This window comes from Perca fluviatilis, chromosome 18, assembly GCF_010015445.1.
Source record: "Perca fluviatilis chromosome 18, GENO_Pfluv_1.0, whole genome shotgun sequence".
NCBI classification, from domain to species: Eukaryota; Metazoa; Chordata; class Actinopteri; order Perciformes; family Percidae; genus Perca; species Perca fluviatilis.
The window spans coordinates 31,415,690-31,441,757 of NC_053129.1; the positions used below are offsets into that span (position 1 = coordinate 31,415,690).

The 26,068-nt window shown below is 41.4% G+C and overlaps 1 protein-coding gene across 1 annotated transcript in view; it reads right to left on the minus strand.

Annotated features, from left to right (window-relative positions):
- Positions 1-21,206, minus strand: part of myt1la (myelin transcription factor 1-like, a) — an 81,732-nt gene extending 60,526 nt beyond the window's left edge. Inside the window, 3 exon segments of the mRNA XM_039782316.1 lie at positions 284-338; positions 468-556; positions 20,845-21,206. Coding sequence (XP_039638250.1) covers positions 284-338 — 55 coding nt within the window. The 5' untranslated portion in view covers positions 468-556; positions 20,845-21,206.
- Positions 21,207-26,068: the final 4,862 nt, after the last annotated feature.

Genomic DNA, 26,068 nt, shown 5'->3' on the forward strand with positions numbered 1-26,068 from the left:
TTATCATATTAAAATTATGTCAGTTAAGTATGTGTTTAAAACCGTGGTTTATGAGGGCGGAAAACGCTCCTTTGGGTTGTATTTCCTGCCACCACTAGGGGCGCTAGTTTATGAAACACTCCTGTGTGTATTAGAGGGTAGGAATGAACAACCTATATCATCATTTGGAAACTCTTACAACAGGGACCAACGAAACATATGGATGAGCCTTCGCTAGCATGTTCCCTTTAAGGTGCAGTGATTCAGAGAGCTATATATAGAAAGCAGATGAACAGGCTCATACCTCTGACTCCTTTGGATCGTGTGCGATGGCGTTTCTTAACCGCATTCACCTCCATCTGAAGAGGAAAACACAAGTGAACACAGAACATGTTTTGTTTTTTTATTTCATCACATAATTAAGTGTTTGCTGCAGAGAAAATCCCTTCTTAAAAACCCTAGCTGGTGGAGTGACAGTGCATCTTTACCTGGTCGGAGCTCGGTGTGGCACTGGTCCTGTAGCTGAAGAGTCTTTATACCAAACAGGAATTCAGAAGCTGTCTTCCAGAGTCATGATCTTCAAAAAACAAAATAACAACTTGTCAGATTCCTGTGAGCAAAGACTCACTGTGTATTGCCCCTGTGAAACGTATAATGATAATATTCAAATGGCCTTTCAACACTTGAGAGACTCCTACCCAACACGAGCTACACATTTTTACTGATATTTTTTCAAATGTGACATTTTATTCATTCAGGTTTAACAGGATGAAAAGATTTCACTAACCTACAGCTTAACAATTAATTCACTCAGTAAATTAGGTGTTACATTAAAAAAACAGTCAACAGGACGGATAAAAGAAGACCTTTACAGCATTTATCTTACTCCTAAAAGGATAAGTTGCTTCAAAGGACAACACATCTTCTTACTACGCTAGACGAGAGTTTACATTTTTAATATTGACCGGTTTTGAAATAAAATCCTGAATCAATTTGTTTGAGACCGAGACAAGACAGAGTAAAAATGCAATTGATTCTGAGACAAGACGAAGACCTTCAAAAAGTGGTCTTGAGACCGACCTAAAGTTCTGCAACACTGATTCACTCCTGTTCGTTAACTCACTCACTTATAACGGGCACTCGGGAGTTTATCTCTAAAGTCAGCCGTAAACTGAGATTTCAGACACTTATTAATCATCTTCAGTAAGACCGCAGCATTGCTAATACATCACAAATGCGATCCAAAATAAAACAATTAAATGTTTTGTGTTCTTCTTTAAATTTTAAATAACACAAAACTCTCATGAGATGCTGCTGGGAGCGTTACATTGCATAAAGCAACATAAAAGAGAGTAAGACAATCGTGGAACAACAGTTTGATGATGAAGACGAGAACACAGCCGCTCTGCGTGCTTCTCTCTCCTCAGCTGCAGTGCAGCTCCGGGGGGTTTGCAGCGTTAATATAAATGTAAATTGTGGACAGCCTCGCCTGAACTCTCAGCCTACATCCATTATATTGCCACAGCATACCGAGGCCGGGTGCATCTGAGGCCGCCACTCCACTGAGCGCTCTCCAACGCAACTTACATCAAACATAGTCTCCCCTCCCTCCACTGTGAAGAGCTCAGCCGAGAGAAGACAAAATCCTCCACCTCCCTGGAATCTATACGACTGTGTGTGTGTGTGTGTGTGTGTGTGTGTGTGTGTGTGTGTGTGTGCGTGTGTGCGTACAGATGATGTACGAACCTCAACAGTGAATATGTGCATTGTCGCGAATGTGTGTCCATAGGCTGTGTCCTTGTTCTGCCGCTGCACGTGAGTGTGTTCTTGTATTTCTATCTTTGTGGGGACTGTCAGTTTTAGACCCTCAGCATGAGGACATTTATGATTGTCAGGATATTTATGAAACATTACGACTTATTTGCAAAGTGAGGACATTTTTAGATTTCAGGAGTTGTTGTATGAGGAAAAGTCAGAAATATTTTAAAGGGCCTCAACATTTTACAAAGTGAGGACTATTTGGAAAATTAGAAGATTTTTGGAAAGTCCTGATGAATTTGGGAAACAAGAACAAGTGGGGACATTTTGGCTAGGGAGTGTTTTTATGTCAGTGTGGGTCCCCGCAAGTATAAAACCAAATGTGTATGGGTGTACACATCTGTTTACAATAATGTACAATATTATGCTCCTCTTGAGTTTTTTTTTGTTGCAGAAGCTCTTTAATTTATTTTGGTTTTATGGGAGGCTAAGCTGAATTATTGAAGCAAAAAGTAAAAGACTTCAGTAGTCAGTCGGGGTGTGTGTGTGTGTGTGTGTGTGTGTGTGTGTGTGTGTGTGTGTGTGTGTGTGTGTGTGTGTGTGTGTGTGTGTGTGTGTGTGTGTGTGTCACAGTGTCCTATATGGCTGGGTTGGTGCTGTGTGAAGAGTGGAGCTTCCTGCTGTTTAGTATTCAGTCCGACACTCTGCCTGTCTGGTACAATATGATGCAGAGCTCCCCTATACTGAGACACACACACACATCAATATACAAGCATGTACACACAAACACACACACACACACACACACACCCGCACACACAAACATGTAGACTAACAGAAAAGCACCAAGCTTCACCCACTTTGCCAAAAGAAAGAAGTATAGTACACTCTGTACCTGTGTGAGTTTTCTTTCTATAATGCAGCCTGATGGTTGCAGCGTTCCCTAGAGGTCAAAGCTAACACAACACCTCACACTGATGACACAATTTTCTTCTTATTGCTCTAAATGATCATTAAATAATCACATAATGTGCTTGGGAGACTAGTACGTGAGCGAGGATGTGCAACAAAGTGTATAGATGTAGAAGCTCTTTCCGTAATGTCAAATATTAAAGTATAATAATGGGTGTTTGTCTTCAGTTGATTAGATAAGTTGAACCCGTCAGTTAGCTGCTAACGGAGCCTAAAACATCAGAGCTGTTGCTATGGTTCCCTGCAGTTTAACATAACTTCAGTGCTGACTGAGAATGGCAATATTGTTGGACAAAGCTACTGTTTGTCTATCTGTGCCTGAGACCAGGCTGTTCTCATGAACCATTCGTACATAAAGCTATGAAAAGTAAAGCACTGTAATTTGTAAGTATTCTACTTTATTACTTAGCCACAGTAACTGCTGCTGTATGAGAGCGTGAAGAGCCCTTAAAACACAAGGCTTTCAATCGGGGGAGCGGTTGTCGTGTCCCTGAAGAAGTTAAGCAGAAAATACAAGTCATGTGACCACTCAGCGGTTTCATAATTTCGTAAAACATCATACGACTTGTTGTGCATACGTTTTCCACCAAACAAGTATTTCCACCTCCTCCAACAGGTGAAGGTATAGCATATGTTTTTCAATCTCAATCTCCCGACCGTCCCACACTGGATCTGAAAGTGATGTCTATTAATTTAGCCCTTTAGCCTGGATTATTTATAATAAATCAACAAATGTTCAATCCACAATCTGATTAAATACATCAAAATATGTACGAAAGTTAAATCCTGCTTTGTGGCCTGGAAGCACGATGTTAACTAGGCAGAGTGGTTTTGGAAAGAAAAGCTCTGCGTCTGACTGTAGAATGGAAAGAGCAGCTGAGAGAAATTTGGGATAAATTAAAAATGACTTCATGGTGCAGAGATTTGAGGATCTTGTTTTCTGTTAACCTTCGGAGCATCTTGTTAAGCTGATTTTGGGTGTTTTGTGGGAGAACAGATATTTAGGTGTCTAATAAAACTGAATAATGACAAAAGGTTTTATATGACAATACATTGTTATGTAGGAGGGTCTACAGGATGCCTTGGATGCATTTCTTGTGAAAGTGTTTACATACACTTAAGTGATATTGCACAGGTTTACAAGTGAGATGCAGCTTGTTGCAGGTTAATCTGTGAAATAAATTAAAATGCCAATAATCATGATAGACAGATAAGATTTAAATAAATAAAAAAACTGAGGATTCAATTACATAGTTAAATATGTTGTGTTGTTGTTATGCTTGTTGTAGTCACGTCCCAACTCCCTACAAATGTTCCAGTTTCAGGCGTGCACAGCCTGCGACACAAACACTCACAGGCAAATGTTTGTGAGCCCAAACAAAATACACACACACACACACACACACACACACACACACACACACACACACACAACACACACAGCAGCAGCAGCAGCCAGGTGAGGTGTGTGTTTGCGGCGGAGCCCGACAGCAGCTCAGTGTTTGATTACAGCAGAGCACTTTTATCAAACCCAACAAACAGAAACACCTGGTGTGTGTGATGTGATGCTGCAGTGCACAAACCAAACAACACAACTGAACGGAGAGAGAGAGAGAGAGAGAGAGAGAGAGAGAGAGAGAGTTAGAGTTAGAGATAGAGGTGCAGTGCTGCTTCAGGTCTGTCTGATCTTCTGTCTGTCTGTACATCTGAACTACGTCAAAGCGGCTACATTTTTAGCCACAGTCAGAGCTCCAGGGAGGGTGATGATGGTTGGTCAGTTGGTCCACTACTTTGGTCCATACTTGAATATATAACCATAGACTGTAAAAAAAAAAAATAATGGACAAGCTTCCAGGTCTGAAAAGTGAAGCCAATGCTGAAGTCTCTTAAAGCTGCATTCTATCTAATTTCCAGCAGGGGGCGACTCCACTGGCTCCAAAAAAAAGTCAGTTTATAAAGAAATCTATGAGAAAATGAGCCTACTTCTCACTTGATTTATTACCTCAGTAAACATTTTCATAATGAGTTTATGGTCTCAACCGCTATAGTTTAAAGTCTTCTTCAACACAGCATGATGTTCATTTTGTAAATGACGGTTCCATTTATTTTAAAATAGACGATAAAGCTAAAGGGATGCTTTAGGACCTGTCAGTCAGGACAGAGGCTTAGCGATGCTAAACATGCTAACACTGTGGACATTAAAATAGACCTTAATTTGGTTCTTTTGGTTGTTGTCCATGTTTGTATCTTAAACTTTGACCCTGTCACTGTGTGTTTTCACTTCATCAAAGTTAATTTGAACATCTTGGTCGTGTATTAGAACATTCGGTAGTGTGATAGGTTAATTTGATATATTTACAATTTAGAAATAGTTGAGTCAAAGATCAAAGAGATCATAACTGATGAGTCAATACATTAACAGGTTAAATTCATAAAGGTGTATGTAAAAACATCTATTAAAAACTAAAAAATGTGTGTGACAGTAATGTGTAACGTGTTTAGTATTACTTGCCCTTTTTCATGAATATTTACCACCACCATCAATTCCAAGTTTTCCTATTGGCTTGAAATTTTACATTTGCGTTCGCATGAACTGGGGTAGACGCTCCATATTCATGCCCCATCTTAAAATACGTTAGCCGGTAAGGGACATACAGGACATACTGCTCCGCCTTTCGCGTTTTCTCTGTCACATGATAAACTCTCAGGAACAGGAGTCTTCTTCTTCTTCTTCTTCAGGAGTCTTCTTCTTCTTCTTCGCCCAGAAAAAGAAAAAGGAGATTGAAAAGAGCAAGAGACCGGCTTTTTGAAGCGTGAAGGCTACCGTAGCTGGAATACGTACTTTGAACTGCGTGGTGCGAGAGAGTTGATTGCGATATATGATCTCAACGCTAGATGGGAGAAATTCCCACACATTGGACCTTATAAAGAAGGTTAAAAACATTTCTAAAATGTTTAGCATGATTAATATAATTTGAGATTTGATTATGTATAATAACTGTAAAAGATGTCAGTTTAGTTTAATCCCTTTGAGAAAACTGATCCGTGATTGAGAGGGGAGAAATCATCATCATTCTCGGTGGAGCTACCGGGGAGAAAGCATCGTTGTCTGAGTGATCATTTCTATCTCCCTTTTCCAGGCTGTTACAGTAGCACCTTGCCAACCAAGGCTAGCTAGCACTAGTGTTAGCGTTAGCTGGTACCTGAAAGTGTTCATATTATGCTCATTTTCAGGTTCATAATTGTATTTAGAGGTTATATTAGAATAGGTTTACATTGTTTAATTTTCAAAAAACACCATATTTCTGTTGTACTGCACATTGCTGCAGCTCCTCTTTTCACTCTGTGTGTTGAGCTCTCTGTTTTAGCTACAGAGTGAGAAATCTCACTGCTGTGACATCTTTGTTCGCACATGCTCAGTAGCTAGGTAAGGACTACTAGCCAGTCAGAAGCAGAGCATGAGGGCGTGCCCTGACAGTACCTAGGTAAAGACTACTAGCCAGTCAGAAGCAGAGCATGAGGGCGTGCCCTGACAGTACCTAGGTAAGGACTACTAGCCAGTCAGAAGCAGAGCATGAGGGCGTGCCCTGACAGTACCTAGGTAATTTATTGCAACCATAAATAACACTGACTTGGTTGGTCATCCTCCCCAACTCCACCCTCTCATCACTAAATTGTCAAACTCAAGGTTTCAAAACGGCAGTCCACAAAGCAATGGGTGACGCCAGTGCTGCTACGTCCAGACATTCAGGTTTCCCCGAAGATAAAACCCTAATGACTTTGGTGATTGACTTTATTTGGCACCACTTGCAGATCAAACTTTCTCACTTATCCAGGGAAACATCTCAACTTCTGATTGATGGATAAGCACCAAATTTGGTACACATAATACATAATTGCCTGATGACGAATTCTGCTGCATTGTGATGCATTTCATTTACTGTGAAGGACTCGTGTAGAAACGGCTCTGCAGTACAGTTTGGTGGTGTGAAAACACACAAGAAAAAGCAGCAGCAGCTAAGCCTGGTGTGAAGGCCCCCGACTCCCTCCTGTACATCAGCCCCACTCCTGGTTTCCATGGAGACTGGACTGATCGGGTGATTAGCCGCGTCAATTAACCTCTGACCAATCACAGAGAGAGCCCGAGCAGCAGCAGCAGCTGGCTGTGATCTGCAGATACGATCACAGCTGAATTCAGACATCCAAACACTGCATGCTAAATAACAATGAACGCATGTGGGAATTCTGCATTGGCATAGCAAATTACATCCCTGCACTTGTTTCATAACCAAGTCCATAGAGCCATTCTTTGAGGCTGTTAAAATACTTGTGGTCCATGTATTTACTGTCTGTTTAATTTGGAAAACGGAAAAATCTAGTTTTTGTATTTATTTTTGGGCCTCAAACATGCAAAATGTCTTCATGTTTTCCTGTTTTCTAATTAAAATCTATCCAGATAACTTTTATTGCTGCTTTTTTTGGTGTCTTTTTTGACATTTCCAATTTGAGAACATGGATGGATACATATTCCCACTCCACACATGGATTTAAAGACCCTGCAGGATTTACTGGCCATAATGAACCCTGTTACACTTCATGTTCACCCTCTCAAACCCTGTAAATGTGAGAATGTGAAAGGGGCCTGGACTGCTCGGCCTTCCCACAGCTCGATGACCTGGTCTGTGGTGTCATGTCAGCACTTCAGAATAGATTAAGTCCTCTTCAGCATTCAGACTATCTTCTGTCAGAGGATATTCACTTCGAAACAAGAACTCATCTGCTCTGAGTATCTCTGCACATGGTTGCAATATTTAAACGTCTGCAGGCTGACTCTGTTTCACATTGAATTTTGCTTTTCAAAACCAGCTGCTTTCTGTATGTCAAATATCTGTGAAAAAGGTCTCAGAGGTACGTAAGTAATTCCTGGGCTTTTAAAAAAAAAAAAAAAAATGTGTTTGTTTATTTTTTTAATAATCTCTCGGTTTGCACTTGTCTTAAACAACACTGCAGCGAAGAAAATATATTTTAAACCATACATTCTGATTTGAGACATGGAGGGCGGACTTAAAAGTGGACATTTCAGAAAACGATTGAAAGAAAACTTGTGATGCATATACCTGACCTTTTGTTTTAAAGCTTTAGTGCGTAACTTTTTTATATTAATGAAGGTCTGTTACATTCAAGCCATTGCCAAATGAGTTGCTACAAAGCTAATTAAAGTGCTCATATTGTGCTTTTTGGCTTTTTCCCTTTCCTTTATTGTGTTATATATATTTTTGTGCATGTTACAGGTTTACAAAATGAAAAAGCCCAAAGTCCATCTTACCATCTCCAACAGAAAGCACTGTTCACAAACTGCTCCAAACAGCTCTACTGTAGTCCAGCCTTTACTTCAGAGACAGACGTGGTCACTTTGTAACACACGTTATAATGCTCGCCTAGCTGCTAGCGTGGCACGCCCTCATACTCTGCTTCTGACTGGCTAGTAGTCCTTACCTAGGTACTGTCAGGGCACGCCCTCATACTCTGCTTCTGACTGGCTAGTAGTCCTTACCTAGTCAGGGCACGCCCTCATACTCTGCTTCTGACTGGCTAGTAGTCCTTACCTAGGTACTGTCAGGGCACGCCCTCATACTCTGCTTCTGACTGGCTAGTAGTCCTTACCTAGGTACCGTCAGGGCACGCCCTCATACTCTGCTTCTGACTGGCTAGTAGTCCTTACCTAGGTACTGTCAGGGCACGCCCTCATACTCTGCTTCTGACTGGCTAGTAGTCCTTTCCTAGCTACTGTCAGGGCACGCCCTCATACTCTGCTTCTGACTGGCTAGTAGTCCTTACCTAGCTACTGTCAGGGCACGCCCTCATACTCTGCTCCTGACTGGCTAGTAGTCCTTACCTAGGTACTGTCAGGGCACGCCCTCATACTCTGACTTTGACTGGCTAGTAGTCCTTACCTAGGTACTGTCAGGGCACGCCCTCATACTCTGCTTCTGACTGGCTAGTAGTCCTTACCTAGGTACTGTCAGGGCACGCCCTCATACTCTGCTTCTGACTGGCTAGTAGTCCTTCCCTAGGTACTGTCAGGGCACGCCCTCATACTCTGCTTCTGACTGGCTAGTAGTCCTTCCCTAGGTACTGCACATGTGCGACTCCCAACAAAGATGGAACAGAAGTGAGATGTCTCACTCTGTAGCTAAAACAGAGAGCTCAACACACAGGGTGAAAAGAGGAGCTGCAGCAATGTGCAGTATATAAAAATATGGTGTTTTCTGAAAATTAAACCACATAAACCTATTCTGGTACAACCTCTAAATACAATTATGAACCTGAAAACGCGCAAAATATGAGCACTTTAAGACTATCAGCTCCACACAACTCTCTCTGTATTTCTCAGTGTGACTATGTTCAGAAGATTGTGTCGTCTGGTGACTGTCCAGCGCAGAAACTGGAGTGAAGATAATGACCTCCTCTGAAGAGTCCATCATGCTTTTTTAATCCTCCGTGTCCTCCTAGCTACTGTGTGGAGGGGTGGGGGGGCACACGTGCGCGATAACGGAAGGCTTGTATCGTGTGGATGCGCCAACAGTGTTGTTGTCATTACTTAGAAGTTCTCATGGGGGGCGACAGAAACAAATTAAAACATTCTGGAGGAAGGTGATCAATAAAACTATGTTCATCTTGTCTGTGACCATTCCCCTTGGCCCTTAGATTATTTTGATACACCTGTATCCAACAAAACCTGAAACCCCAAGAATTGTTGACAATTGTAATTGCAGTAAAAACATTGTATAAAAAATGAAATATTCTGTTAGAATAAAAGTGTGGTTTAATAGTGATGATCCTAACCCCCAGGTTACACGTGGACCCTCCCTCATCAGTGGGGGGGGGGGGTTACTCTGTGATTGGCAGGTGTAGGGGTGGATGTGGGCAGTGAGTGAAGCTTTAATGATCTGTAACAAGCAGGCGAGGCAGGTCGTCAGCGGCTACAGAGATCCTTAATCGTTACTCTTGAAAGATTAGTGTATGTGTGTGTGTGTGTGTGTGTGTGTGTGTGTGTGTGTGTGCGCGTGCGTGTGTGTGTGTGTGTGTGTGTGTGTGTGTGTGTGTGTGTGTGTGTGTGTGTGTGTGTGTGTGTGTGTGAGAGAGAGAGAGAAGGGCAAACGTCCAGACAAGTCGGAGGTTATAATTTGTCCCTTTTCACAACCGAAGAAATTTGACACAAGGTTTTCTTTCTGTATCCAGACAAGGTTTGGGTACCGAGACCCCGGTGCTAATACGGCACTTGTGCCTTAACGACCGGTATTTACCGGACCGAATAGCAACGCGGATTTCGGTGCCTCATTTCAGCAACAGAAGCATCGCTGCATGTGACGCTAGTTAACGCTACACTTGCCAGCAGAGGATTCCAACAGCAGGACGTCCAACAACACCGTTGTCGGACAAACAACACAGACAGTTCGTTTACTTGAAACGTGCCTCGCCAGCCTCGTGGTGCATTCAAAGTTATTGTAAAATACCCTTTTCCCATCTAGTGGTTGTTTTTGTAGTTTACCAGCAATTTACTGGTGAAATAAGTTATTGCTATAAGTTGTTATTACATTATTAATAAATCATTTAATTTGGACCATTCGGCCTTAGCAATAAACAAGCCGTTCTTAAATGTCGCAGACTGTCGTTTTGTGCTCCTTTATTTATTTATTTATTTATTTATTTATTTATTTATTTATTTATTTATATATATTTTCAATCTTTCAATTTTCTATCGGTTCAGGCACCGTTTGGGCACCGGCACTGTTTTAGTATTGGAAAAAATCCAAATGATACCCAACCCTTATCAGACACTCTGTCAGTCACACCGACTGAAGGAAACCTTCAGTTCCCAGATAACACTGTTACAGGTAACTAAGTATGGAGAGGTCAAAGCTCACAGCACATGGAGCAAATTGAAAAAGTTTTCCGTTAATCACAGCTTTGCCACTCGCATGCAGGATTTTACACACACACTCTTCATGAAGAACAGGATCTACCCTCGATGATTCATTAAAATGTGTGTGTGGTTTATACAATATCAGCGCTCCAGAATAGAAAGCGGATGATGCCTTCTTGTGTGTGTGTGTGTGTGTGTGTGTGTGTGTGTCTGACCTTCATTGTTTAAAATGAGTTAATCAGATTGATGGGTGTCTTGGCAGCAGCTTAGATTTAATAAACCGACAGACAGACAGACAGACAGACAGACAGACAGGTAGTTCAGATGAGGCCTCGTTGTTTCGACATGACAGTTTCATCACCAACTAGACAGTAACCAGCTAAATCTCCATTATGGAGGAACACTTTCAGACACACGCGTTGCAGCGTAAACATATGTCGGTCTCATGTCAAAGTCTTATATGCGCCAGACTTTTTCCGTAGCCACTAAAAAAAAAATTGGGTTGACATTTGATGTGATGATGGATTCATTTCCTGAAGAATCAACGATCTGGCTCCCGATGTTCCACTTCCTCTTTCTTTGTGTTGGCGTTCTAACCTCCGGTGGATTCGTGAGGACTCTGGTTAACTGCTCCTCAGATCTCTGCAGGGTAAATCCAGACAGCTAGCTAGACTATCTGTCCAATCTGAGTTTTCTGTTGCATGACTAAAAACTACTTTTGAACGTACACATGTTCCACCAAAACAAGTTCCTTCCAGAGGCTATTTTGCAGAGGTGCCGTCAATAGTTATTGAGAGGGAGCCCGCCTGCTGACCCTGTAGCATATTGAAGCCATTTGTTTGGTAAGACAAGTGAAGGGACACGATTCATGCACGGAAACGTTTCTGATACCAGAGAGGCTGCTAGATTAGTCTCGCATTGCCAGGCCTTCCTCCACAGCGCTGTGGAAGAAGGTCTGGCTAGCATTCCGGGATGGGAGAAAAACGTGCTCTGGTTTATTGGCATTTTTTTAAACCAATCAGAATCGTCTTCGAAGGTGCTATGCGCCAGACAGAGCCTCTGTGCTGCTGCAAAATAGCCTCTGGAAGGAACTTGTATTGGTGGAACATGTGTACGTTCAAAAGTTCTTTTAGTCGTGCGAGAGAAAACTCAGATTGGACAGATAGTCTAGCTAGCTGTCTGGAAAAATGACAACACAAAGAAAGCCCAAGGTAAAAAAAAATGGACGGAGCAATCCCGGAAGTGGAACGTCGTGGATATAGACTAGGCTAGATAAGCAGGGATTGACTGCTGAGCAGGCCATGTTGAACCATTTAACATTGTGGTTTAGCCTGAGCAAACACTGTGGATTACAGTTGCAAAGATTAGATGTAATCTTTAATTAATTGCCAACTATTTATATAATCGATTAATCCATTTCTGTTATTTCTTATGAAAAAAACTAAATCTTCTCTGATTCCAGCTTGTTAAATGTGAATATTGTTCTAGTGTCTTCTCTCCTCTGTGACAGTAAACTGAATATATTTTGAGTTGTGGACAAAACGAGAGAGTCATTTTGGGCTTTGGGAAACACTGATCCACATTTTTCAGCATTTTCTGACATTTTAGAGACCAAACAACTCGTATTGATTGGGAAAAATAATGAAAATGAAAATATGAAAATAATCGTGGTTGCAGTTATACCGTAGATACAAGACCTGATTAAGCAGCCGAGTATCTGCTCTTTGCCTGGTTTGGAGTCGGATTTAAAAGGTAGTTTTAAAAGGAGCTTTAGGGTTAGAGAGTGAAGTATTTGTTGTCATAACCACACAAAAATCAATTTGTAACACACAGATTGCAAATGGTGGCAGCATCATGTTTCAGAAAGCTCTAATGCTCATGCAACAAGTGGGCTTTGATATTAATTTGTGTCAAATTAAGTGAGAGGAAACAATGTTATGTTGCAAATCCCAGCTTGCAAATTGGTAATTTGCTGAAACAGGTCCCCGGTTTGGTTTGTTGTAAAGCTGCATTCAGCGCTGTTGCTGTAACTCCAGGGCCACGCTCAGCCCCGACAAAACGTAGCAACACGTTTTTTAAAACTGAAACCGGGGTGCGCAAGCGGTCTGCCTTTTTATTACCACGAGTTTAAAGACAGGTGGTCTCTGCTGATTGGGTATCACCTGTGACACAGCCAATGAACGAGAGACACACCCACCAAACGAGAGAAAACATTTCTCAAAGCCTGTTGCACACCGTTCCGAGGAAACGTCATTAAGATTGAGATTGCACGTGTCCCAGATCTTTGCACTTAAGTTGGTGAGTAAAATGTCAGAACAGACAGGAATACAGTAGTCTCATATTGACAGACCTTCCTCCACAGCGCTGCGAAGGAAGGTCTGGCGAGTCCACACAGCATTCCGGGATGCCTCTGCAAAATAGCCTCGGGAAGGAACTTGTTTTGGTGGAACGTGTACGTTCAAAAGTTGTTTTAGTCGTGCAACAGAAAACTCCGATTGGACAGATAGTCTAGCTAGCTGTCTGGATTTACCCTGCAGAGATCTGAGGAGCAGTTAACCAGAGTCCTCACAAATCCACCGGAGGTTAGAACGCCAACACAAAGGAAGAGGAAGGTGATGGACATCCGTCCGAAAAGAGCGGCACCGGAGCAATCCCGGAAGTGGAACTTTGTGGATTTAGACGCAGATACGATAACCCTCAGGTTGCATTCACTGACGTTGAAACACAGTTCAGGTCATCACAGAGAGCTAGTTCTGGTCGTGACTGAGCTGTGATGTGAGTAAACCGAATCACTGCTGCGTCACGCTAAAACACAACAATCCCTTCCGGTTAGATTTGAACTGCGGAGATATGTGAAATCTGCAAACTTGTTTTTTTTCTGTCGTCATTTTCGTCCGTAACTGAAACATTTAAAGATTTATAGTTAAACACGGAGGTACGACCTATCTTTCGTCTATGCTCAGCTTATTTTCTGTACTGAGTTGCTTTGCTAGTGTCTTTGATAAACCTTAATCTAGCGTTAGGAACAGCAACATCTCACCACCGGTCAGTCGGACTGACTGCTAGTTTGGGTGGTGTCATTTTCTTTAGTCTGTGGCCCAACAGGTAAATTAGCTCTCCAAGCTAACGTTAGTCAAAGTGTTGACATATGAAAGCATCAAACATACATTTTAGATGAATGAGATGAGAGTATATCCAGTTGTTCATCCTCCCCGTTTGCTTTAGCGCCGTTAAATTGTTTTCTACCCCGAAGAGTTTTCTACCCCGAAGTTACTGTAAACCAACATTGTGATTTGGTCTTCAGAGCTACAGGTGTGAATGGAGAACTCTATCTGTGAGCACCAGTCTGGTATGGTGGCGGACTGTAAGCTGCGTTTAATATCCTCTGTCACGCACGTGTGGCGTTCGGCTGCAGAGAGGAGGAAGCTTTATTTGGGTCGGCAGTTATGAATGATCACCAGACTCCGACTCCCCGGCTCCGCAGAGAGCAGACAAGGAAATAAAGGAGTTTTTCTCTTTCATTACTTTTTGCGCCGAGTTAACCTGATCTCAGTGTTTAAACAGCAAAACAGCTGGCTCATCTGCCGGAGCCTCAGGGCAGTTTGGACTGAACCAGATTAGTGATTTGTCCCGTCTCCACAGCCAGTGTTGTTGTGACCCCGCAATGAAGAAGATGATATAATGCTGATATAATGCTTATATATATATATATACAGTGCCTTGCGAAAGTATTCGGCCCCCTTGAACGTTTCGACCTTTTGCCACATTTCAGGCCTCAAACATAAAGATATAAAACTGTAATTTTTTGTGAAGAATCAACAACAAGTGGGTCCCAATTATGAAGTGGAACGAAATTCATTGGCTATTTCAAACTTTTTAACAAATAAAAACTGAAAAAGTAGCGTGCAAAATTATTCAGCCCCTTTACTTTCATTGCAGCAAACTCTCTCCAGAAGTTCAGTGAGGATCTCTGAATGATCCAATGTTGACCTAAATGACTAATGATGATAAATAGAATCCAGCTGTGTGTAATCAAGTCTCCGTATAAATGCACCTGCTCTGTGATAGTCTCAGAGGTCCGTGTAAAGCGCAGAGAGCATCATGAAGAACAAGGAACACACCAGGCAGGTCCGAGATACTGTTGTGGAGAAGTTTAAAGCCGGATTTGGATACAAAAAGATTTCCCAAGCTTTAAACATCCCAAGGAGCACTGTGCAAGCGATAATATTGAAATGGAAGGAGTATCAGACCACTACAAATCTACGAAGCCCGGCCGTCCCTCTAAACTTTCAGCTCATACAATGAGAAGACTGATCAGAGATGCAGCCAAGAGGCCCATGATCACTCTGGATGAACTGCAGAGATATACAGCTGAGCTGGGAGACTCTGTCCATAGGACAACAATCAGTCGTATACTGCACAAATCTGGCCTTTATGGAAGAGTGGCAAGAAGAAAGCCATTTCTTAAAGATATCCATAAAAGTGTCGTTTAAAGTTTGCCAAAAGCCACCTGGGAGACACACCAAACATGTGGAAGAAGGTGCTGTGGTCAGATGAAACCAAAATCGAACTTTTTGGCAACAATGCAAAACGTTATGTTTGGCGTAAAAGCAACACAGCTCATCACCCTGAACACACCATCCCCACTGTCAAACATGGTGGTGGCAGCATCATGGTTTGGGCCTGCTTTTCTTCAGCAGGGACAGGGAAGATGGTTAAAATTGATGGGAAGATGGATGGGGCCAAATACAGGACCATTCTGGAAGAAAACCTGATGGAGTCTGCAAAAGACCTGAGACTGGGACGGAGATTTGTCTTCCAACAAGACAATGATCCAAAACATAAAGCAAAATCTACAATGGAATGGTTCACAAATAAACATATCCAGGTGTTAGAATGGCCAAGTCAAAGTCCAGACCTGAATCCAATTGAGAATCTGTGGAAAGAACTGAAAACTGCTGTTCACAAACGCTCTCCATCCAACCTCACTGAGCTCGAGCTGTTTTGCAAGGAGGAATGGGCAAAAATGTCAGTCTCCGATGTGCAAAACTGATAGAGACATACCCCAAGCGAACTTACAGCTGTAATCGGCAGCAAAAGGTGGCGCTACAAAGTATTAACTTAAGGGGGCTGAATAATTTTGCACGCCAATATTTCAGTTTTTTATTTGTTTAAAAGGTTTGAAATATCCAATAAATTTCGTTCCACTTCATGATTGTGTCCCACTTGTTGTTGATTCTTCACAAAAAATAACAGTTTTATATCTTTATGTTTGAGGCCTGAAATGTGGCAAAAGGTCGAAAAGTTCAAGGGGGCCGAATACTTTCGCAAGGCACTGTATATATATATATAGAGAGAGAGAGAGAGAGAGAGAGAGAGAGAGAGAGAGAGAGAAGAGACCCACAAACACTATAGAGGTTGCACAAGAAGTAAAAGATATTGTATATAAAGCAAATCAATCCTAATATTGTTTTAATGTTCATAGTTTGTATATTTAAATGTCTTTACATTTTTTTATTAGAATTTAGTTCCTTTTAGTAGAATTATTTGTTTTTGTTTCATATTGCTTAATGACTTTTGTTTTCATATTTGTGTTTCATGTTTGCCATACAAAATATATATATATAAAATAGATTTATATAGTCAATATAAATTATCCTAATATTGTGTAAATGTTCATAGAACTGTTTATTGAGTTTTGTCCAAATATCTGGACAGATTGTACGTTGAAGCTTTGGCAACATTGTTATTGAAACTTTCATGCCAGTAAAGCCGCGTTGAAATTGAATTTGAGAGAGATAGAGAGAGAGATAGAGAGAGAGAGAGAGAGAGAGAGAGAGAGAGAGAGAGAGAGAGAGAGAGAGAAGGATGTTCTCGGTATCCATTGCTTCTAAGCACAGAGGCAGAAACAGTTTCCTGAACCCACAATGTCGAAGTGACTAAACTAATAACGAGCTAAATAACCAAAACGACTGACCAATGAGCTCAATACCTGACTGGATAAAGAACTAACAAGCTAACTGACAACCCCCTGGACAAACAAACATGCTTGAATTGGATTCGCAGTTAAAAACACAACGTTACAGTGTGTTGCTGAACAACATGAATCGATATACTTGGTAACTCAAGGGCAGCAGAACCAACTGAACGCACCTTTCGACACACAGCACTGATTGCAGCCTGTTCTCGTGAACCATTCGTTTTTCGTTGCCACAAAAAGCTACGAAAAGTTAAGCACTGTAATTCGTAAGCATTCCACATTTTTAGGTAGGTAGGTGGTAAATGCTAATTTCAAAAGGTTACCGACATATAGACACTTTACAAACGGATAACCCCGTCATTGTAACCAAAATATGTCTGAGTTTATTTGCAGAGCTGATATCAGTGAACTAGCATGGTGCTACTCCCCACAGTAGGCTGCCTGAAACACAGACTATCAGCACACAGGACCACTTGACCAATCACAGTCCTTGCGGATGCGAAGTTACACATTTTTGGAGGTGCGCGTCGAGCTACGGTGGAGGGCTCGGAGGGAGGTTCGGGGCGACGCAGAGGGGTCTGCGGGGGTACGCCGTCGATTCGACGCAGAAGCATAAAACAGCCTTTAGCAACTAGCAACTAGCAACTGCCGCTAGGCGTTATGGAGCTAGTCACGTGACAAATTGGCGGTCTCCTGATTCCGTAGGATATCACACGTCTTGGTCTTTTTCATCAAACCGCAGTTATTGCAAGTTCCCGCAATTTCATCGCATAAAATTGCATAAATATCCTGCATATTCCATCGCATTTTTTAAGAAAACGTGCCGCATAATCAAGGATTTTTGCCCGCAACAATCACAAAAAAACGCCACATTTTTCTGGAAGGACTGCTGATTGGGATGTAGCGCAGCTTTAAAGGCACAGCGAGTAAAAACAATGACAAGACAAAAAAAAATAATCCCTCAATCGTCACTTAACAGCTGTGGTTCCTAAACTTTTTCTGCAGGGGCCCCATTTGGTAGATTCAAATATTTTAGCTCCCTTTGCCATGCAAATAATAAAAATTGTTTTAAAAAGCAGTTAACATAATCCAACAAATAATATTTAGCTTGTTCTCAAATCAAAACTGTACGGAAGCGTAGTGCTGCCACTGCCGAAAAAAGATCAACTTATCAGTATCACGGTATTACGTGAAAAGTTTATTGTAATAACAAGATGTTTTTCTAGATTTTTTTTTTATTTTACGTGCGCGGTTATTTTAAAGTGGCAGAACACTAAACCACAGTACACAGATACACTTATGGCAAGTGGAAGCATTAATAACCATGTTACAGCAGCACTACGCTTCCATAAAACTGCAGACAGCAGTAAGCAGAAATGTGTTTTTTATGAAATAAAGCATGCGCAGGTATCACTGCACGCTCTCGCCTTCCCTCTCTAATTTTTCTCCGTTACTCCGCAGCGAAAAGTCAAGTTTCAATCATTCCTTCAAAAAACCCATCGGGGCGAGTGCGTCTGCAGAGCTCCACTCGACACTCCTCTGATCCTGAATCTTCAGGCAGCAGCTCCACACACAACCTTTCTCATCTTTGGTTTTGTGATCGAGATCGTCACAGTCTTTGATGTTTAACTTGGAGCCTCCACTTCACCGCTGATATTTAGTTTATTGCACCAATACAACTTTTTATATCAAGTTTGACACTCTGATTCTGACTTGAGTAGGAAGAATATTTGATATGGCCGCAGTACACTTAATATAAGAGCACATTATAATCCATTGGACCCTATAAGGTTATCCTGGAATAGTTCAGAAATGTTTATATATATATATATATATATATATAATTTAAGTTTAGTTTGAGCTACATTTTTTACTGTGTGTTTGATAGTTTTAGTTTAATTTCAGTGTTTCAGAAAGTTTTAGTTTTAATATGTTATATTCAGTTGTTATACTGCAACATAAACTCGTGTCAACATACCTTTATTTAACTTTAGAAGTCAAGGGTGTGTTTGCAAAGATTCTTGCAAATTAATTAAAAAACTTTACGGATATTATTAGTCCTCAGGCACAGATGCTGTTGCAAATGTCCGTGTGCAAACAGAGAAAATAAAAAAATGAAAAGAAAAAGGTGCCATAAGGTCACTGCAGACTCACTAATTAGAAACACAGACACACTGTGGAAGCATTAAAGCCATAATATGAACACTGACACCCTGTAGGAATATAACATATCACACAGCGGTCCCAGCCTGGATTATCACATCCTGTTATCCTCCATTCTATAGCCACTATACGGAACAATACAGCCTTCACACAGCACCCTGTAGGAACATTACGGACATATTATAAGATATTATGGAGCACCATGGGCGTCTTAAAGTCATAACACAAATTATATACGGCTGTGATAATGAAAACATGAGCATAAATGTCAAAAGGTGCCATCAGGTCACAGAAGACGAAGCAGCACAGCTCACTGGAGGAATGTAGCAACATTATTCGGGATATAAAGCTAAATATAAGAGTATAGCGCTGCATTATGACACATTAAAACACAAATATTACAGGAATATCATAAGACGCGAGCCTTGAGACAAAAATGACTGGAGTGTCATAAGACACATGCGGGCACACTTTCAGAGCTTGTTGCAGAGATATTATGGAAGGTAAAGCTAAATATAAGACTATAACGCAGCATTATGACACATAATAACATGAATATTACAGGAACATCATAAGATATGTGCCCTGAAACAACAGAAGCATGACCACCACACTATAGTAGCATCTTATGACACATGCAGACACACTTTCAGAGCTCATGACAGAGATATTACAGAATATAAAGCTAAATATAAGACTATAACGCTGCATTATGATACATTATAATATAAATATTACAGGGATATCATAAGATATCGTGCCTTGAAACAACAGAAGCATCACTGCCACTAATATATGGCACATGTAAACACACTTGGGGAGCTCATTACAGAGATATTATGGAAGGTTATGTTAAATATAAGACTATAACGCAGCATTATGACACATAATAACATGAATATTACAGGAACATCATAAGATATGTGCCCTAAAACAACAGAAGCATGACCACCACACTATAGTAGCATCTTATGACACATGCAGACACACTTTCAGAGCTCATTACAGAGATATCACAGAATAAAAAGCTAAATATAAGACTATAACGCTGCATTATGACACATTATAATATATATATTACAGGGATATCATAAGATATGTGCCTTGAAACAACAGAAGCATCGCTGCCACTAATATATGGCACATGTAAACACACTTGGGGAGCTCATTACAGAGATATTATGGAAGGTTACTTTAAATATAAGACTATAACGCAGCATTATGACACATAATAACATGAATATTACAGGAATATCATAAGATATGTGCCCTAAAACAACAGAAGCATGACCACCACACTATAGTAGCATCTTATGACACATGCAGACACACTTTCAGAGCTCATTACAGAGACATCACAGAATAAAAAGCTAAATATAAGACTATAACGCTGCATTATGACACATTATAATATAAATATTACAGGGATATCATAAGATATGTGCCTTGAAACAACAGAAGCATCGCTGCCACTAATATATGGCACATGTAAACACACTTTCAGAGCTCATTACAGAGATATTATGGAAGGTTACGTTAAATATAAGACTATAACGCAGCATTATGACACATAATAACATGAATATTACAGGAATATCATAAGATATGTGCCCTGAAACAACAGAAGCATGACCACCACACTATAGTAGCATCATATGACACATGCAGACACACTTTCAGAGCTCATTACAGAGACATCACAGAATAAAAAGCTAAATATAAGACTATAACGCTGCATTATGACACATTATAATATAAATATTACAGGGATATCATAAGATAACGTGCCTTGAAACAACAGAAGCATGACTGCCACACGTACGACGCATGCAGACATGTCAGAGCTGATTCCAGAGACATGATAGAAGACTGTCAACACATCTGCGCTGCGAGACAACAGAAGCGTGACTGACACACTCAGTCAGTGAACGTTACAGGGATCATTTTAGAGGTGACCGGAGCTGTGAGGCGCGTTCAAAGACGCACGCAGGCTACATCGCGTCGGACGCAGTTCTAATGAGTGTTATGAGGAATGTCATAGAAAGAAAGAAAAGAGAAAACATACTGGAATGGCGAAGATGGAGACTCCTCTACAGTATCTCTTCTTCCTCCTCTCCCTTTTCCTCCTCTGGTCGGAAAGTCTGCAGCCTCTCTCTCTCTCTCTCTCTCTCTCACACTCTCTCTCTCTCTCTCTCTCTCACTCTCTCTCTCTCTCTCTCTCTCACTCTCTCTCTCTCTCTCTCTCTCTCTCTTTTGTCGCCGTGATATCTGGCCGTGCCTTCACTGGATGGAGGGAGGAGGAAGAGGAGGGGGGAGACCCAGACAGACAGACAGACAGACAGACAGAGACAGGAGGGAGAAGAGGATGTTGACGATGAAGATGGTGGAGGGGGAATCAGACACTGCAGCAGCGGCAAAGGAAGAAGACGGCGGGTTTACCTCTTTCTCTTTTCCTTCCTCCTCTTTTTTTTCTTCCTCTTTTTCTTTATTTCTCAGGGACGCGCACGCAAAGACGGCGACGCGCCCGATGGAGAGCCAGCGTGCGTGCGTGCGGGCGCATGCAAGCTCCTCAAGGATGGCAATGCATTCCCTGCCTTTCTCTAACACATCTCTCTCTCTCTCCCTCTCTTTCTCTCTCTCTTTCTGAATTATTCTATTTCCCACCCTGCGCAGAACAGATTTCTCTCTCTCTCTCTCTCTCTCTCTCTCTCTCTCTTTTGTCACACACACACACACACAAGTCTCTTTAGGCTTCGAAACGCATCAGTGTGTAATTTCCTTTGTTCAGCTCTGTGTAACAAAGCAGTCAGACTCTAATTTAGACTCTAATTTTAGCCTTTTATTATTCACATCCTGGTATTATAAGTATTACATTTTTTTTTATTTTCTTATTAAAATAACTTCCCGGTTGTTGGATTGTCAAATCTAATCAATCAATTTGTATTTAAAGTGTAAAAATCACCATTAAACTTGATCTCGGTGCACTCCACAACCACAGGAACGCAGAATCAACAGACAGCAGCAGCAACAACTGACAACTGACAACTGACAACACACAACCAGCGACACAAGAGAACAAGTGATAATGGGTTGTTTGTGAAGGACCCAGAAAGAATGGGTTGCTGCCTGCTTTTTTGGCTTTTTACTTCTTTGAGAAGACCTCCTCCAATGGATGGACTGTTGAACCACTACATGAGACTGGGAGCTCCCTGAGCAGCTCCTTCACCAGCAGACTGCGGCCCCCACCCCAGTGCAACAAGGAGCGCTTACCGCAGGTCCTTCACTCCAGCAGCAGTCAGACCCTTTAATACAACATCATAATGTAGCATTGCTAGCTGGTTCTGCAATATGAGCCATCGCTGGACAATATTCTGCACTATGCATTTATTCATCACTCTTTGTTAGCTCCGACTGTGCAATATGTCATATCTATTCATCCACACCTTACTCATCTGTATATCTGTGTATATATGCTGTGTGTTTATATAAGGTTATTGTGTAAATGTCTGTTTTTATTACTATTATTATAAATTCTATTTTTCTTGTTCTTATACTTTATGTATATTTTTTTCTCCTATGTCTACTTAATGTGTACAGTGCTGCTCATGAGTATTGGAACTCATGCTACAGTTGACTAAATAGAGGAATACAAAAATCATCTTTTGGAAATTGATCTTAATGCCTTATTTGAAAAGATGAGGAAAAATCCAACCTTTGAGAACACACATTTTCTTTATGAATGAATAATGTATCGTAAATAAATAAATGTTCTTCCTTAAAATACAGGGGGCATTAGTAAGTACACCCTTATGTTAACCAAAAAAGGAAAAAATTTTTTTTTTAAAAAACAAATTTTTAAATAAATCAAGAAAACTATGCATCCTGATAAAGTTCCCTTGGCCTTTGGAATTAAAATAGCCCCCCCCCACATCATCACATACCCTTCACCATACACCCACATCATCACATACCCTTCACCATACACCCACATCATCACATACCCTTCACCATACCTAGAGATTGGTTTTATTTCAGTTAGCCTAATAGCTGGTTTGATTTGCATTGAGAGACGATCTTATGGAAAGTACCCCATGCCAATCTGCCAGCCTCTATGGGAATTTAACATAGGGGTGTACTTACTTATTCCCCCTGTATTTTAAGGAAGAACATTTATTTACGATACATTATTCATTCACAAAGAAAATTGGTGACCTTAAAGGTTGGATTTTTCCTCACTTTTTCAATTAAGGCATTAAGCTCAATTTCCAAAAGATGTTTTTTTTATTCCTCTTTTTAGTCATCTGTAGCAGGGGTTCCAATACTCATGAGCAGCACTGTATTTGTGTTATTCTGATGTGTGTACATTGTTTTTCTTTTGAGCTGCTGTAGCACAGGAATTTCCCCAGTGTGGGATTAATAAAGTCTATCTTATCATATCTTATCTTCTCAAAAAGATCCGCACAGCATCTGCACCAAAATCCATTTGCAAAATCCCAGATTAAGTAAGGCGAGGCAAGGCAGCTTTATTTGTAGAGCACACTTCAACAACGAGGCAATTCAGAGTGCTTTACATAAACCATTAAAGAGCAGTTAAAAACAATTAAAAACATTCATTATTATAATAAAAGAGAATATAAAAACAGCAAAAATAGAATATCACAGGTTTGAAATACAAGAATAGAAGTTACAATGCAGTGTGAGAAGTAAAAAAAAATAAAAGGCAGCATGAAAAGCAAAAGTCTTCCGCCTTGATTTACAAGAACTGAGATTTGGGGCGACCTCTAGCTCATCCAGTGAGAGCGTGCGCCCCATGTAGGTTGAGTCCTTTGAAGCGGCTCGGGTTTGAATCCAACCTGCGGCCCTTTGCTGCGTGTTATCCCCCATCACCTTTCCTCTCTATCCACTGTCACTAATAATGGAAAAACAGTTCAAAAGAACTGAGAGTTGCAGCGGACCTGCAGTTTTCTGGGAGTTTGTTCCAGATTATGTGGTGCATTCAAAAAAATGAACGCCGCTTCGCCACTGTTACGACACCTCTGATGGATCCAGGGACAGTAACACGACAATCAATAGAATGTGACAGAGTTAGTGTAAAAGTGAAAACATTTGGTTTTTATTCCAAACATGGAAATATCTCACAACAGGAGGGGTGGAGGATGGGACCTGGAGGTTGTGCCAAACAAATGAAATCAATATAACAAAACAGGGCCTAGCTCACCACTAGCTCTACAAACAAAACAAATCAAACCAAACACCTAGCCTGCTTCTCTACAAAAAGATTAAGAGAACGTTACAAGCCTGGTGTATCTATACAATGATCAACTATGTGCAAAAATGTACAGGGTACCCCAACTTACCTACAGTCCTCAACCTCCACCTCCCAAAACTCTACATTTTAAACCAAGCAGCCACAGCTAAAATGACCAGAAGACTGGCAACCAGCCAGCAGTGCAGAGCCCGCCTCTGCTTCTCAGGAGTCCTTTTATTGACTGCCACCTTGAATGCTGATTGGTCAACTCCAACACACAGGTGGAAAGCAATCGTCTCAATCACCTGGAGAGAAAACAGAGTGAGCAAGGGAAAGAACAACAAGAGAGAGAGCCACATGCAGACAGGGGTTCTGCTCGTTCAGTCTGAATAGGGTGGGCCCCAAACAACATTTCTATGGTCAAGTGATGAAGCCCTCCAGCAGGAATTAGGCTATACGCCTCTTGTCTGTTAGAATCAAAGGAGCTTTTAAACATGACTGCAGTTGATCCCTGACCTCAATAAATGAGACGTTATAGCCTAACAGGCTGTTGCATGATCCATTCGTACATATAGCTACGAAATAGTCTGACATCCAGACCCACATCCAGGTGTTGGGTCTGGGAAGTCACCATTGACAGGGCTCAATCCGAGGGGCGGGATAAACGGTTGTCTTTCAAATTCCCCTCTGCACGCAATAGGATAGCGCTACAACCAGGCAGAGCAACGAAGAAGGTAGCGGAGCTAGTTGATAGATAAAACTTTTGCCGTATCCGGTCGGCAAAACTCCGAACACATCTTCCTTTTTTAAGAATGACGCCAGTGCCGTTCTTTGTTCTTTTCTCAAAGAAAATCTGAACTCCAAGTCTTCCAGAAGACAGCTGTTCCCAGCAGCAGCAGCAGCCATAAGCCCCGCCCACCGACTCTATACACGATGTGATTGGCCTGACTAGAGTTTGTTTTTTTCCAGCTCGCAAGTCAACAGAGAGTGCCTAGACCCCCCGCCCCTGGCTGCAAAATAAATTTGCTGCCACTAGGGTGCGTCTAGATTTCTAGGCTAGCTACGAAAAGTAATCCGCTGTGATTCGAATGTATTCCACGTATTTAATATCAACACGTAAAATACAGACACGTGGTCAGGGGCCTTTTGCCGTTGTTGTTGACGCTGGTGAGTCCACACAGTATTCCTGGATGGGATAATAACGTGCTCTGGTTTATTGGCATTTCTTTAAACCAATCACAGTCATCTTGGGCGGCGCTGAGCACCAGACAGAGCCCCGGTGACTCTGCAAAATAGCCTCTGGAAGGAACTTGTACGTTCAAAAGTAGATTTAGTCGTGCAACAGAAAACTCCGATAGGACAGATAGTCTAGCTAGCTGTCTGGATTTACCCTGCAGAGATCTGAGGAGCAGTTAACCAGAGTCCTCACAAATCGTTGCTTTTGAGACAGTTCAACAAAATTAAAAGGGTTCATTCAGCGTTTTCGTTTTCGGACCAGAGGAACTTCATGGTTCTAAGAAACCTTTTATTTGTGTCCTTTTTTGATTTATTTCCCTCCAATTCTCAATGTTTTACCTCTTTTCTGTCCCTCCATCCTGTCCCTCTTTTCTCTTCTTCCTTCCTTTCTTTCTCCAATCCTGTCCTCCACACTTCTCTTAACTTCACCTCTTCCACTGATTACTTCCTCCTCCCTTCATCTTTCTTTTATCCCACACCCTTGTGACTGTCTATATCCTTCCATTCGTCTGTCTCCCTCTTTTTCCACACCTCTCTTCTTCTTCCCTCCGTCTCTCCGTCAGTAGACCGGAGTGAACGGAGGACACAGAGAGAGAGAGAGAGAGAGAGAGAGAGAGAGAGAGCTTAGTTTGAACAGGGTGACCTAGTTAGACTCTGCCTTCAATAAAACATTGAGACTGAGATAAGAAACACAGGTCTCTCTCTCTCTCTCTCTCTCTCTCTCTCTCTCTCTGTCTCTGTATAACTCTCTTTGCTTTCTTTTGGAGGTTTCAGTCTTCGGTTAAAGATTTAACTCACAAATCCA